Source organism: Pinus tabuliformis, chromosome 4_1 (assembly GCF_031772625.1).
Source record: "Pinus tabuliformis cultivar Carrire ecotype Pingquan chromosome 4_1, CPIR1, whole genome shotgun sequence".
NCBI classification, from domain to species: Eukaryota; Viridiplantae; Streptophyta; class Pinopsida; order Pinales; family Pinaceae; genus Pinus; species Pinus tabuliformis.
This window is the reverse complement of record NC_142303.1, coordinates 255,007,270-255,023,985: the sequence shown is the minus strand read 5'-3', so window position 1 is coordinate 255,023,985 and position 16,716 is coordinate 255,007,270. Positions and strand designations below refer to the sequence as shown.

Here is a 16,716-nt window from a genome sequence, read left to right as displayed (position 1 = left end):
TTCAATCATTATGCTAATTAAAAGGGGAAATCCCTGTATCCATCACAATCTAGATTTACTTTGCTATCCAATTAAATGAGAGAGCAATTTTTGTAACATGTTTTAGTGTCCTCACAATGATGTTGATGGATTCAACCCCGAGTTAAGATAATAATCAGTATAAAAGGCTATCATGGGCAGGGAAATAAAAACAATCATCGTGCTAATTAAAAGGAGAAACCAAGAATTAACCAAAAAACTAAAAAATAAAAATTGTAAGGGAGAAGACAACCAGTAGACAGAAGACTAGAAAGTGACTTCACCAAAGAGGTTGAGAAGCTGAGGGAAAAGAGACAGTCCCAATGATCACAAGAATGAATTACATAGAGTGAACCACGCAGAAAAGACAACAACAGAATATAACACAAGGAAGGTAGGACGAAAAGATGGAAAATAGAATCAACAGTGAATATCGGGAGAACTATTAAACATTGAGGAAAGAACACCAAGTTAGGATAGCAATGTAACCTTACTTGTGCAATCTCAAAACCACGGCCTTCTCCCAGAATGACATTTTTGATAGGAACCTGCACATTCTCAAAGGCAATCTCTGCATGGCCATGAGGAGCATCATCGAAACCAAAAACAGTCAAGGCTCTTTCTATGTGGACACCAGGAGTATCAATAGGAACCAGAACCATTGATTGCTGTTTATGCTTAGGTGCATTCATATCTGTTTTTCCCTGCATCAAATTAGCAAAACAAGAATCACTGTAAAAATACTTGAAACAGAGAAGAAGTGAATCACACATATTTCCAGATAAGACAAATTATCACAGAAAATAGACAATAAAATTTCTAATGAAACATAGATAACTACTGCCATTGCACCTTAGAGTTAAAAGAAATGTTTATGTGAACAGGTTAACACTATCTAACAGGAAACACCGTTAAGGGCCTCCATGTCTGTACCATTCATGTCAGACATGCATATGATAAGGCACATTTCGGACACATATTTGACATGTGTCCTATGCACAGGACATGTGCCAAACACCAACGTCTTGAAACTCAAATTCGAACTCAGAATCAATCAAGGGTCAACTTGGACTCAGATTCAGACTGACTAAGATTGATCTGATTTCAATAACTTGGTTTACTAAAAAATGTTGAGAAACCAATAGGCTACTAGATGATGATGATTTCTCTTAACTTGATAATTACTTGGGAATGCTTGTTAGCTTCTTTTTATTATTATGTTTTCTTCATCAAGCAACTACCAAAACATAAAGATCACAAGAGACAAAGAACACAAGAAATTAGGCTCCAAGCCAGGGCAAAACCCCACAAGGAGAAAACCCAAACAATCCTCTTCTTATAGAATCAGATCAAAGTGAGATATCCAACACCCTAGACCAAGACAAAGACTGCCACATAGACCCAAGTCAGCCCTCCTTCAAAGCTCCACCAACCAAGTCAAAGTCAACAAAAGTCAACGCTGGTCAAACTTCAACAAATCTGGTCAAAACTCAGAATTCAGACCTGCAATTTCATAGAATCTGCCCTGGAATCTTTGCACATGTGAACATAAAGCATGCAAAAACACCCGAATTTTTTCTCCAACTTTTCTTCCATCTGTTGACTTATCTCTTTTTCTTCTTCTATTTTGCAAAGAAATCGATGTGTGTGTTTAGTGAACAAAAGAGGTCAAGTGTCTATTATTTATAGCTGTCCAGGAGGTCGAATAGGTGCCTCTTCTAGGTTGACTTGTCCAGGCAGAACCAACTTGGTCTTGTGGATGAAAAATTGACTCTTTTGACTCAAAATAGAATATTTTTATTTTTCTACAAATAGTCCAAATGGGACTTTGACTCAAGTAGATTTGTTAGACTCAAAACAAAAACAAAAAATGACTCAATAAACCCTATAAGCATGAAGAGCATGTTTGACTACAAAAATAATAATAATCATGAATGTAATAAATGAATAAAATAAATATTTCAATAGTACACTTCAGTTACAATATTAAGACTGACACTAGTTACATTTTCAACAAAAAATATGAAAAATATTTAAGTATATATATATATATATATATATATATATATATATATATCTTAATAATTCCAAATCACAATTCCAAAAAATTATTAAAATTTTGAAAGAAAGCAATATGAATAAATGAGCAAGGACATTTAAATTGGGATCCTTGTTATTAGTATCACCTTTTGCCTCTTGTCTAGTCTTTGCCCCTACCTCTATCCTCCAAGGACATCAGTGAACACAACCCAATTTTCATAAGACTACCTAATCCAAGATGTATAATATGGTAGAAAAAGCTTAGTATGCCTAATCAGTGATGTTGTTTTAAGTGAAGGGTACAATTTTTCTAAGGCCATAACAGAGTAGTGCAACAATCAATACCACCAACATTTGAGGTACATAAAGGGCTTCGTTCTCTTGCTTAATTAATCTGATACCATCATATGTGATATAATCCAATGAAAAAGCTATAATCCTACTAATCCTAAAATCTAGATTCTAGAGAACTGTTAGGTCTGTTAAATTTTGAATGGAATAAGAAATTCTACTTTTTCCGAACTAAAGTTTGATGAGGTTGGAACCACTCTCAAACATCTTGAAACTATTAACAATAACGATAAAAATGTAAAAGTTGACATTTCCTTTATCTTTCCTTTAAGAATTTAACATTACCATTAATTGCTAGCATTTTTTGGCCAAATAGTGTGAGGAAAAATGAGAGTCCTGGGAAAAACATTGGTAGGGTTTAGGAGTTTTGGTGTGTTTCTTTTATAAAAAAAAGTTGAATTCTGCTTTCTAATTCCTCCAAACTGGGGTCTAGTAGCTACTTGGCCAAGTAGGTACAAACTTCCCTGAATTGGGCCAGTTTGGTGCCGAATTGGCCCTCCAAACCGAGTAGGATCCCGAGTTGGTAAAATTGTTAGTCAGTTTAGCCAAGTTGACTCAGACCACATGTTAAAACAATGCTAAACATATGTCCAACACATGCCATAATCATGTCCTATTTTTGGACACATGTCACATGAAAAGGGACCCATGAGGTCGCTATAAAAGCAATGCACCCCTCATTTTTTCACATTTTCTCTTGCAAGTTGGAGCTCTAAGTTGTGTTGGTGTGCATCTTGTTACCACACAATCAAGCAGGTCCTAGAGAGGGAAACCCTAAAGGATGGAAAGCTAGACTATGTGATAACAATGGGACAATGGCCCATTGTCACCACACCCAAAGGCCCCTGCTATTTACGAACTTTCACCAATGGGAGGAATCCCGATATGATTATGATCACCTATGATAGATATTCTAAGTTTGAAGGTACATGGTGATAGAGCTAGAGCTCATTCGAAAGAGAGGCTCAATAAAGGCACAAGGCTTCAAAGAAGCAAATCGCTCTCTAAGAAAAGCCTCAGTTTCAAAGAAGCAAATTGTTCTCTAAGAAAATTCCTCGATAGTAGTGTCAGACCAGGTAGTGACTCCTCAAATCAACTCGTTCTATTCAATCAGGTTTGTCTTTATTATATACATGAGGGAGAGACTGTTCATTTCATCTCCCAATGACTCTTCATATTTTCCATTATTTATTTACATCAGTTACACTTATTCACCCAATCTTGATGATTTGGTGTTAACATTCCCCCCTTAATCTGAAGGGATGTTGGTGAGTCCAAGCATCGTTCTGAATCGTTCAAGCTTTTCTCTTCCAAGCACTTTGGTGAAGATGTCTGCAATTTGCTCATTAGTGGAACAATGGCGGAGATGGATTTTTTTGGCCTCAACATGATGTTGAATTAGATGATATTTAGTATTGATGTGCTTCGTTTGATCATGGAACTTTGGGTTCTTGGCCAACTTTATTGCCAAGGTATTGTCAATCATGAGTGGAGTCGATTGTACTTGTTTTACCTACAAATCTTCATGAATTTTCCTGAGCCACACAATTTCTTTTGTTGCTTCAGTTCCTGCCACATATTCTGCTTCTGTTGTGGAATCTGTTGGAACTGATTGTTTGCGTGATCTCCAGGAGACAGCTCTTGATCCAAGACTCATAGCATAACCTGAAGTAGATACCCTAGTTTCTTTGTCTTCATCGAAATCTGAATCAGAGTATCCAATCAAGCTGAAGTCGTCCACCTGTGTATACTTGATTCCAAAGTCTTGAGTTCCCTTCAAGTACCTTAGAACTCTTTTTGCAGCAGACCAATGTCCCTCACAAGGCTTTTGCATAAATTTGGAGAGGATTCCAATAGCAAATGAAATGTCTGGTCTGGTAGTACTTAGGTAGTTGACACTTCCTACAAGCTGTCTATACTTTGTTGCATCCTCAAATTCTTTTCCTTCAATGGATGTGAACTTTAAGTTTTGTTCCATTAGAGTAGTAAGAGGATTGGATTCTGTCATGCCAAACTTGTTCAATAGATCTCCAATGTACTTCTTTTGAGAAAAGAATGTGGACTTCAGATGTTGAGTTACTTCAATACCAAGATAGTAATGAACATAGCCCAAATCAGTCATTTCAAAACATTTCCTCAATTTTTTCTTTATGGATGCAATGTAGCTTTCATTGTTCCCTGTCATCAAAAGATCATCTACATATACCACAAGATATATAACTGTTTTGCCAACTTTCTTGACAAATAAAGTTGCATCATCAAAATCATAATGTTTGAAATTGAATTTCAGAAGATGCTCAGTTAGTTTTTCATACCAGGCTCGCAGTGCTTGTTTGAGGCCATACAAGGATTTCACAAGTTTGCATACTTTATGTTCATGTCCTTTCACAGCAAATCCTTCAGGCTGGGACATAAAAACATTCTCTTTTAGATCTCCATTCAAGAAAGTAGTTTTTACATCCATTTGATGGACTTTCCAACCATTCTGAGCTGCTAGGGCAAAGAGTGTCCGGATGGTAGCCCATTTTGCTGTGGGGTCAAAAGTCTCCTCATAATTGACCCCTTCCTTCTGTGCAAAACCATTTGCCACAAGCCTGGCTTTGTGCTTGTCAAGTGAGCCATCAGCTTTATACTTGTTCTTGTAGACCCATTTGCAGCGAATTGGTTTGGTTCCTAATGGAGGATCAACCAGCTTCCAAGTGCCATTCTTTATCAGGGCATCATACTCCTTTTGCATCGCTTCTTTCCATTCATCATGAGAAGCAGCTTCTTTGAAGGAAGTTGGTTCGAAATCTGTAGACAAATTCAATTCACAATCATAAGAAACATCCATATCAACAAGTGAATCAGAGTCATCTACATCACCTCCATTTTGCCAGTTTGAATTTCTAGTTCCTGTCTTTCCAAACTCATCAAGATGAACACTTTCAAGTGTCTTTGTCAGCCACTTTGGGGGACCTTTCTCAGATGGTCCAGGCTGCTCCGTTGATTGAGTTGGGACTGAATCAAGATTGAGTCTCCCAATTCTATCAATCACATCACTTAAAGTATCATCCATTGTTGGAGTTTCATGCGGGGGAGAAAGTGCTTCAGAAGAAGATTCCACAGGTTGATCTAGTATAGGAATCCCCCTTCAAGATGTGGAATCTGATTATCAAATTCTTGAAATGACTTTGCATTTGCGAATCTATCCAAGCGATCAAGTTGCCGCTCAACAACATTGTCAGTTTTGGATGTTTCAAGAAAGATTACATCTCTAGATACAACAAACTTTTTATTGACTTTATCATATAAACGATATGCTTTGGAAGTGTTTGAATACCCCGGGAAGATACACTTACGACTTCTTGCACCAAGTTTGTTTCTATGTACCTTTGGTATCAAGGCATAACAGGTGGAACCAAAGACCCTGAGATGCTTTACCGAAAGAATATGCCCATACCACATTTCATAGGGAGTCTTGTTTCTGATAGCATTAGATGGACATCTATTCTTTATATATACAACACATAGAATTACATCAGCCCAAAACATCAATTTTACATTTTTGAAAAACATCATGGAGCGCACCATATTTAAGATTGTCCTATTCATTCTTTCAACTATATCGTTATGTTGGGGATTATAAGGCACAATTGTTTGATGTTTGATCCCATGTTGGCGAAGATAGTTTTCAAATTCATTTGAAGTGTATTCTTTTCCATTATCAATGCGAATAGAGCCAATATGAGATTGTGCATCATTTTCAATCCATGTATGAAAGTTCTTGAATGTTTGAAAAGCATTGGATTTGTTCTTCAATAAATATACCCAACACATTCTAGTGTAGTCATCAATAAATGTCATCATATATTTATTTCCATTTGCAAAAGGAACAGGCATTGGACCACATAAATCTGAATGAATGAGTTCAAGTTTTCTATCTACTCTTGAATGTGAATCATGAAAACACTGTTTGCTATGCTTTCCTAAAATGCAAGCATCACATTGCTTAAGTTTCTTAGGAATTGTATTATTGTAGGCAAACCAATAACACCATTTTTCCTCAACAAGCGGAGGTTGTCATAGTTCAAATGTCCAAATCTAGCATGCCATAATAAACTTGATGGAAGTATACCTTCTTCATAATGAGAATTGTATGAGAAATGTTGTGCACGAGCAGAGGTGCCCTACAGCTTGAGAAGCCTTTCTTCTTCTATCCCCCTCATGACAAGTGAGTGGTCAGATGCTTTTCTCACGTCAAGCTTTCCATCAAACATATGAATGGAGTGACTTTGCTCTCAGATGTGGACCAAAGACAGCAAGTTTCTTTTCAGCTATGCGAGATATAGAACATGATGCAGAAGAAAGTTTGGAAGACCAGGCAATTTAAGCCTGATTGTGCCAAGCCCTGATGGCTTGATTTTTGATTGGTCTGCAAAGTATACTGCTCCATCAACATTGTCAGTGAATTCTTCAAAAAAATCTTTTCTATGAGTCGTGGCAAGTTGCTCCTGAATCAAGCAACCAATCATTTTTCCAAGAAGCAAGTGAAGCATTAAATAAGTCTTCATTTACTCCAATATTACAGTGTGCCATAACATAATGAGTGGATTCAAGTGCTTTAACTTTGTCTATGTCATTAGTTTTACCTTTCTGTTGGTTTCTTTGCTGCTCAATTTTGTCCCAAGGTAACCTGCATGTAGAGGCATCATGTAGAGGCATCAGTGCAAATTTGACTTTTCTCCTTGAGAGTGTCTGCCCCCCCTGCCTCTGAAATATCTTCCTCTTCCTCTTCGACCACCTCTTCCTCTGGAAGAATCTTGGGTAAGATTCTTTTCTTTATGAGCAAGGCACACAGCCTCTTCAGAAGATTCAGGGGTTGTCTTCTTTCCAAAAGCTTTCTCTCTTTCAGCGAATTTTTTCACAAGAGAGTCAAAGGTAATATCTTTGAGATTTCCATTTGCTTGCAATGACTCAAGATAATTGGAGTAAGTAGGATAAAGTGCCTTGAGAAAAGCGATAAGAGGAATATCCAATTCAACCTTAGTGGCTTTGATATCATGCATTATAGATTTTACTTCAGATGCAAGAGTAAGAAGATCATTATTTTGTAATTCAAGAGTGAAAAGTTTAATCATGAGTTGAACAACTTCAAATGTAGAATGTGAGTCATAGAGTTCTTTCAACTTTTGTAAGGCCTCAAAAGAAGTTGAAAATGGCGAAATATGGCGACTCACCTCTTCACTTACAGATGCTGCAATTAATGCATAGGCTTTGTTGTTTTTATTTTCCCAAATGGCGAACTCTTTGTCTGATGTAGGTTGTTCTGGCTCTTTATCTCCGTCTCCAACACACATTCCTTTCCACAACTCATTGAAAATGAGGGTGTGTTTTATCATCCGGGACCACTCAGGAAAGTTCTCCTTGCTAGTGAGAACTATTCCCACAATAGATATGATTGAATGCATTGTAAAATTTGCGTACTGTAAAAAAATACTTTTCGCTGGCAATATACTGTAAAAAATTGTACTTCTGGTGGCAAACTCTATTTAACTTTGAGAAAAAAAAATAATGAGGGATAATATATCAGAGTTATTAAAACAACAGTGTATTAAAACCAGCAGTCTTAAATCCACCATATGAAGTTTCATCACCAAGGAAATACGCAATATGTTGGTTCATTTAGAATGTACTACGACCAGAAATCAAAGTTGCATAGAATAGGCAACACGGTATTACCACTATGGATAGAATAGGCAGCGCGGTATTACACAACAGAGGCAACGCGCATGTATTAAAACGAGAGTGGAACCAGATTCATTGAACGCATAATATCATATGGTGGTATGTGGGTACAGCGTGGGAGCCAAACGCAGCGTATTGGGAGAGCCAACTATTGGGATGGTGTATTCAATCATGGGAGAGTATATGGTGTACTCAACCGCGGATAGATTGGAACAGATTTACAAAGGAAATTAATGGTGGGAGGGTGTATTCAACCGCGTATAAATTGGAGAAGATTTACAGCGTTATATGAATTGGGAGACCAGACCAACAACGTGGTATAGATCTCTTCAACAATGACATCAATGAGACACAGCCAGTCTAACTTGGAAGCACTCCATCGTCAAAAGAAAAAAAGGAATAGCTTGGAATCTTTGGATCTATCCACTAAACCTTGCGTATCTCACGGCAACACCATGAAAGGTTCTTTGAACGATGTTCGTATCAAAACACAGTGGCTCTATTAATATTCCATTCAAGTAAACAACATAGCAGAATGCTGAAAGTTGTATTCGACCCTAGAGAAACTCAAGTGTAACTTACTTCAAGATAAAACTTTAATTGACATTGAGAGAGTATCTCTTGTGATTCCCTCTAAACAATTATGAACAATCAAACGCCTTTTGCAAGTCTGTCACCAATTGCAAATATTGGTTAACTGAGGCACGGCAGAGATAACCCCACCAAAAAGCGGCAGGGGTTTGAAGAACCAACAAACCCAGCAGAGCTTGTAGAGCAGCACACCACACCGAGTCAGAGGAAGAATGAGTATCACCAGAGCGTGGGAGATGAGCATTAACTATGATACCAAGAAAATTGGCAAAGGGACAAAGTCAGATACCATGTCAGACCACCAAGAAAATTGGCAGGAAAATGCAGGACAAAATTTTAAAGAAATGGCAGAAGGGAGTTACAAAATGAAGCTGGAAGCCAAAAATGGCGCTGGCTCTGATACCATGTCAGACCAAGCAGTAACTCCTCAAATCAAATCGTTCTATTCATTCAGGTTGGTCTTTATTATATACATGAGGGAGAGACTGTTCATTTCATCTCTCGGTGACTCTTCATATTTTCCATTATTTATTTACATCAGTTACACTTATTCATCCAATCTTGATGATTAGGTGTTAACAAGTAGAAACAAAGACACAAGACCTAAGGTTCGAGGTTTTTCGATGGTAATAGTGTTAATTTTAGATAGCAATGGTATGTTCTATGCTTAGCACAATTTACTTCAATGTTCCTTTAGCAACCCAACGACAATTTCCAATTATTTCTAGTAGCAATCACATTGACTTAATCACATTCACAGTAGATGCAGATAGAACATAAAAACAAATGCAGAAGACAAGCCAAGACAAGAGGACACCAGATTTGGCAGATGCCAGGGAAAATCCCCAATGTGTGGAAAACCCTTTGATCAAATCTTCTTATTATTATTCAATAGTTCAGCAGAGAGAGAGATTACAAAAATCAAATTCACTTGCCTAATACACAGCCAAATCAGCGTTGTCAAATTCTGCAATCAAATCAACCCTAACCAAAAAGTTAACGCTCGTCAAAGAAACAATAAAATATCCTCAAAACAACTCAGTCTTCTCCAGTTAAACTTGGCCTAATTAGAAGCTCAAAATTAGCCCAAAACAGTCCAGTCAAACTCAGTCAAAGGAGAGAGAAACCTTTTGTAATTTTCTACGATCAACCTGCAATTTGGTTTGCGGTCAAAGTGCTCATAAAACCTCGCTTTTTGTGCCAAAAGTTGCGGCATGTTGAGACAGAAATTTCCCCAAAAGATCAAAGTCAAATGATGCCTGGAAGATCTCAATCAACATTGGTCAATACTCTGAAATCTCTGCAACTTTGGTTTTGTGATTTAGCCCAAAAATTCTCGGTTTTTGTGCCCAATTGTACACCCTGCAAAAATCAAACTTTCCCACCAAAAGTCGAATTCAAACTTGGTCAAAAACACCTTAGTCAACGTTGGTCAAACTGTCCTTGAACTCTGAAATTTTCGGCTTGCAATCTATCCAAGAAAACTCATCCTCCAACCACACATGTGAGAGAGAGAAGCTACCCAATAGTTGTACGACCCAATCAGAAGAAGAGAGAGAAGAATGTGTGAGTGAATGATGTCCAAATGAGGAGAGAGGTCACTCCTATTTATACAATTTGTTGAGGGTGAAAGGACACATCCATTGGGCTTCTTAAGCCTACATTAAGCTAAGGCCAACCTTAACAATTTGTGCAAGAGAGAGAATAAATTCAAAATTCCACTTCTGTTTGTCTGAATGAGATGATCTTTATATCAAATTTGGACCTCTTGAAAAGAGAAATCCAATGCAATAATCATTTACATCATATGAGCTCTCCCAAGGTGGAATTTGGCCCTAGTTGCCAATTTTAACACTCCCTCTCAACTAGGGAGAATTCCATCTGCCAATCCATTTGTCATCATCATGACATCCTATCATCATGTACCATCTCTATCATCATTGCTCTGCTCTACTCTACTAAACGATGAAGTAATAATGAAGAAGAAGTGATTGAGAGTGAGTCACAAGACCTTACCACTCTCCACTGACCAAAGTCAGTCCATGATCCCAGATCAAGTTGTTGAAGACCATGCATCCTAGTCATAGGAAGTAAGGCAATACACGATGCGTCCATCGGTAGTATTATGGTCCCTAACCACTTTTCCCAACTCATTAGCCAAATAAGAGGTACTTCCCATAAGTCCCAGACTCCATGGGTAGGATGTATGTTGGGGCATCAGCAGGAGAAGGTGAACCACTCATCCTGCTCATATGCCATAGGAGACGGTGAACCCCTCATCCTATGCATATGTCAATCATAGGGGAAGGTGAACCACTCACCCTACATACATGTGCTCGCAATCGTAGGGGAAAGTCAACCACTCACCCTACACACATGTCAACCATCATGGGGTATCACAAGGGAAGGTAAACCACTCACCCTGTACATAGCGCACCATTAAGGAAGGTGAACCACTCACCCTATTGTCACTCATACCTCCAAGAAGTACCCCAAGCCCCCAGGAGCTCCCAGAGCTCAATGTCTAACTCATGCAGGACCCACTTAGGAGGGTCTTTCCACGACTCCAAGTCTCTCTTGGAAGGATAAGAATTTGACCTTCCCCAAGGGCTTCGAGAGAATGTCTGCAACCAATTCATCCATCCTGATGTGTTGGAGCCTTATTGCTCCCCATTATACCATATCCCAAATAAGGTGGTACCTGACATCAATGTGCTTGGAACAGTTGTGGAACAAAGGATTCTCTGAGAGGCGAATCCCACTCTAGTTGTTGTAGAAGATCACGGTGGTATCCACTACGTGCTCAAATAGCTCACTAGAGATCTTTCTCAACCAAACATCTTCGCAACAGGCCATACTTGCAGCAATGTATTCGGCCTTGGTGATGCTTAAAATAACCGATTTCTGGTTCCTACTCATCCAAGATATTGAAGCAAACTCTAAAGACAAGAAACATCCAGACGTTCTCTTATGATCCACCACACTGCCATCTAAGTCAACATCAGTATATCCATGTAGCCTCAAATTCCTGGCAGTATATCGCAGTCCATAATGGATTGTACCCTGCAGATATCTCAAGAGATTCTTAACAGCAATCCAATGAATGTGATGAAGCCCAACCATAAATTGACTCAATGTGTTCGCAGCGAAGCATATGTCAGGACGGGAGTTTACCAAGAAAATCAGGGCCCCCACAAGTTGTCGATACTTGGAAGGGCTAATCTAGGCCCAACAGCACTTTGACATAGCTTCTTGAAGTTGAGTTTCATCGAAGTACACACAAACCTGCAATCCACTATCCCATATCTCTCAAGCTGCTTCTGTTGGAATTTCTAAGTCTCACTGTTAGAAATTCTTCCTGTACTTTCTGATTTACTTCTTCCTACTTGTTTGTTAATTAACAAGGTATTTACCATGTAAATAGTAAATACTGAAAATAAATACAAGTACAGTCTCAACACATATAGATCATCAACTAAAGGAAAAACAAGCACGACTGACAGTTATTTTTGGACTAATGTCCCCGGAAAAATCCAATGCGAGAAAAATAGTACAGCTATCTGAGGGTCTTATTATTAAGCAGTTTTCAAAATACAATCTGGGTGCCAGAAATGGCTCACCCAATAGAGAATGCCCTCAGCAGTAGTACCTCTCAGTCGGAGACAGATATCAGCCACAATCTGCCCCACGAAATCTCCCACTGTCAACCTCTAGGGTCTGCGTCAGCCTCTCTGGCCCAGCGTCTACATAGTGTCAACCTCTCTGGCCCAGTGTCAGCCTCTCTGGGCTCTGTGTCAGCCTCTGGAGCCTCTGCATCTCCCACGCTGGCCCTCCTCAGGCTCTGTGTAGCTCCTAGCTGCCTCTGTGTGGCCTCTGGCTAGCTCTGCATCAACCCTCTCTCGGCTTTTGCATTGATGCTCCCAATACTATCTCTGCCTCTCTGCTACTGCATTCACTACCCCTCAGCTGCAACTCTGATCACTCCTTCGATTTCCTCAGCAAGCCCTGCCCCAGAAAATCGAATTCTTGATCAACTCGGTGTGTTCTCCAAGTGACCCTCAAGCCTCCTCTTATACTTTTCTCGTTGACAATTCAACAACCGAGATTAAGTCCCTAATCAATGGCTAAGATTAGATCTGGCTTGATCCATGACTTTTGGACCATTCTAACTCAGTTTTATATTAATTCACATTAATATTTTATTTTCCCTAAGTTTAGACTTAAGGATTTAATTAAAAATATTCATAATTTTAATATCTCCCAAACTGGTTAGATTTTGCCCAAACCATTTCTGGGTATTGGAGATTTCATGTGCTTTAGCCTCTCTACCAATTTTTGTTGTTAGAGCACATCCGATGCTACCCCAAATCAACACTCCCTCTTAGCGAGCACTGTGCTCTAGTAATATTCCTCACTGAACATCACCCTTATCATCCGACATCGGTCCCTGTGTTGATGCTAAGCTTGTTGCCCAACATCCTCTGCACCCCTGCATCATGTACTGCTACCCATGGCCCTGCCACTACCACTGTTGCATTTGTATGGCAGCTCCCTCTTCATCCATGTTGCTGCCCATGGCCCTGCCACTGCCACTGCTACATCTGCACTGCAACCCCTCTCATCATGCTGCGTCGTGTTGCCCATAGCACTGCCACTGCTAATTGTTGCACTGCAACTCAGTTACTGAGAAGTAAGTAACTGATTTCCCAACTCTGACATCTCCCTCGGGCTATAAACACTCCCGATGTTGAAGCTCCCTCTGTCACTGACAAGTGCTCCCTCTCTACCCTCTGTGCTGCTGCAATAACTTTGTGCATCTCACACTGCTGCCCCACGTTGTCCTAGGACTCCTGCACTGTAGCTCCCTATGTCGCTCCATCCGCATTTGTCTCTACCGACATACACCAGTCCTACTACTCCTCTTCGGGGCTCTCGTAGCAAGGTATAATCCAAGAGGTTGGGTACCTCGAGGATCCTGCCCCTCATCGCCTGTAATCCGTCTGACTACAGCTTGATGTCTCCCCACTTCCTCTCAAGTGGTGCATAAACACTCATGGCACATTCATCATCTTCTCCACTTCTTTCTCCGCCCTTGCTGGCGCAGCCTTGGTCCCAAAAGCCTCTCCTTTGCTCTTCTTCCTCGGACACTGGCTTGCATAATGACACAGTTCCCCACAGTGGAAGCATTTTATCTTGGAGAGGTCCTTCTTCTTCCTTTTCTCCTGCTTTCCCTCAGATGTTAGGGCAGCATCCTCCTCTTCCTCCTTCTTGATTCTGACCACCTTGTCACTGCTTCTCGCCTTGGTTAGCCTTCTAATCTCTTCTTGACGAAGAGTCGCCCACAGTTCCTCCCGATCTGGAAGGGTCGACCTACCCAGTATGCTCTGGACAAATACCTCCCAATCCTCTGAGACTACATTCAATGCAGTCCTCACCAACATCTCCTCATCCAGTGTGGCCCCTATGGAAGTCACCTGATCCCAAATCTTCTTCAATCGACCGAGGAAGGTGTCTATCTGTTCTCCCTTCTACATCTAGTATGACCACAACTAATTTTCTAGTAGCATCTTCCTCTGCATGAAAGAACGCTGATACAATTTCGTCAGGGCCTCCCACATCGCATTTGCCATGTCCTTTTCGGCAATATGTGGTACTACATGGTCCTTGACCCTATCAAGGATGATGCTCTTGGCCCTCGCCATTGCCTCCTTGTACTTTTCGTTCTCAGTCGGGTCAACTAGGATCGCTATCGTGTTCAAGGCGAAGTGCTTGAGACGATTCCTATCTAGAGCAGACAAAATCCTAGCCTTCAAAACTTTGAAGTTTGAAGCTCCGTCCAATCTATCCTAATCTCTTACCCCATTCACTGCCATTTTGCTCCTCCTCTTTCTACTCTTCTGAGTCTCTCTACTTCCCTCTTGGAAGTTCTCGGTGTGACTCCCTCTGAGCCTCAATTTCCCTCCAGGAAACCCCTTTTCCAATGTCGACATGCCCCACTCCGATCATTAGTGCAGTTGCACCACTGATCCAGATTTCTTGGCTAGAAATCCTCGCCAACAACTCCCTCCTCCTTGGTCTTGCCCTGTTAGGTGTTGTTCTGACCACAGTACCCCACCAACTTCACTTTGCCACTTACCCACAGCGTCCTATGCCCCAGCAAACTGAAGGTTAGAGCCTCTAAGCTCTGCGCAATCCCGACACCAGCAAAATCCGCACCTCCTGGCCACAGGCGTCAATCCTTCCTCACTGAGAAAGATGAGCGAGTCAAGTCTGCTCCTCTCTGCCACTGCATTGATCCTCTTCCCGGCTTGAACTGATGATGCAGGTACTGCGTCACCCCTTTCTTGTTGCTTTTCGGCTAGGAACAACTTTTGTCACTCAAAACAGTTGTTTCTACTGCTATTCCTCTACTCAGTTGATGCCCTCAGTTATCCTGTGATCTGCAACCATGCTCTGATACCATGTTGGAATTTCTAAGTCTAACTGTTAGAAATCCTTCCTGTACTTTCTGATTTATTTCTTCCTACTTGTTCTATTAATTAACAAGTTATTTACCATGCAAATACTGAAAATAAATACAAGTACAGCCTCAACATATACAGATCATCAACTGAAGGAAAAACAAGCACACAAGTAACACCGTCACTTTTCGACTAAATTCCCAGGAAAAACCCAATGCGGGAAAACCGGTGCAGCTATCTGAGGGTTTTATTATTAAGTAGTTTTCATAATACAATCTAGGTGCCAGAAATGGCTCACCCAACAGAGAATGCCCTCAGCAGTAGTACCTCTCAGTCAGAGATAGATATCAGCCACAATCTGCCCCACGAAATCTCCCAGCATCAATCTCCAGAGTCTGCGTCAGCCTCTCTAGCCCAGCGTCAGCCTCTCTGGCTGAATGCCAGCCTCTCTGGGCTCTGTGTCAACCTCTGGAGCCTCTGCGTCTCCCACGCTAGCGCTTCTCAGGCTCTGTGCAGCTCCTGGCTGGCTCTGCATCAACCCTCTCCCGGCTTCTGCACTAATGCTCCCAATACTATCTCTACCTCTCTGCTACTGCATTCACTTCCCCTTAGCTACAACTCTGATCACTCCTTCGATTTCCTCAGCAAGCCATACCCCAGAAAATCGAATTCTTGATTAACTCGGTGTGTTCTCCAAGTGACCCTCAAGCCTCCTCTTATACTTTTCTCGTTGACAATTCAATGACCGAGATTAAGTCCCTAATCAACGGCTGAGATTAGATCTGGCTTGATCCACAACTTTTGGACCATTCTAACCCAGTTTTATATTAATTCACATTAATATTTTATTTTCCCTAAGTTTAGACTTAAAAGACTCCATTAAAAATATTAATTATTTTAATATCTCCCAAACTGGTTAGATTCTGCCCAAAACATTTCTGGGTATTGGAGATCTCGTGTGCTTTAGCCTCTCCACCAATTTTCGTGGCTAGAGCACATCTGATGCTACCCCAAATCAACAGCTTCTGCGTTTTGCCAAAACTCTAGCCCTAGGAGGTAGTGCATCAGTCCTAGGTCCTTCATCTCAAATTCAGAAGCCAACTCTGTCTTGCATTAGTAAATGAGAGAGTCACCACCTGTCAGAAAGAGATCATCCACATATAGGATCAAAATGAGAGGCTTGTCCTTTTCAACCTTGAATTATAGGTTTGGGTCAGCTTCGCTCCTTGTAAATCTCAGCTTCATAAGATAGCTATCAATCCTTTCATACCAATCCCTAGGGGCTTGCTTCAACCCATAGAGGGCTTTTGGTTCATCTGACGGAGATTCATCCAACTTTCCGACATCATCATCATTGTCTTTCCTAGGGATAGGAAGATCTTAGACTTTCCCAAGGGCAGAATCTTCATCAAAAGTGACATCATGACTTATTTCCACTTCTCTTTGACTAGGCACATAGATTCTTTATGCCTTCGAAGTTTCACTATAGCCCACAAACATTCCTTTCTTCCCAGATGCACCTAGCTTG

The 16,716-nt window shown here is 40.5% G+C and overlaps 1 protein-coding gene across 4 annotated transcripts in view; it reads right to left on the bottom strand.

Moving 5' to 3' along the window:
- The window catches only part of IBR3 (acyl-CoA dehydrogenase-like protein), a 381,815-nt gene that overhangs the window by 23,991 nt on the left and 341,108 nt on the right, over positions 1–16,716 (bottom strand). For all 4 annotated transcript variants that reach the window (XM_089419565.1, XM_089419562.1, XM_089419564.1 and 1 more), the window contains one exon: positions 513–722. In XM_089419565.1, coding sequence (XP_089275691.1) covers positions 513–722 — 210 coding nt within the window. The remainder of the gene's footprint in view (positions 1–512; positions 723–16,716) is intronic.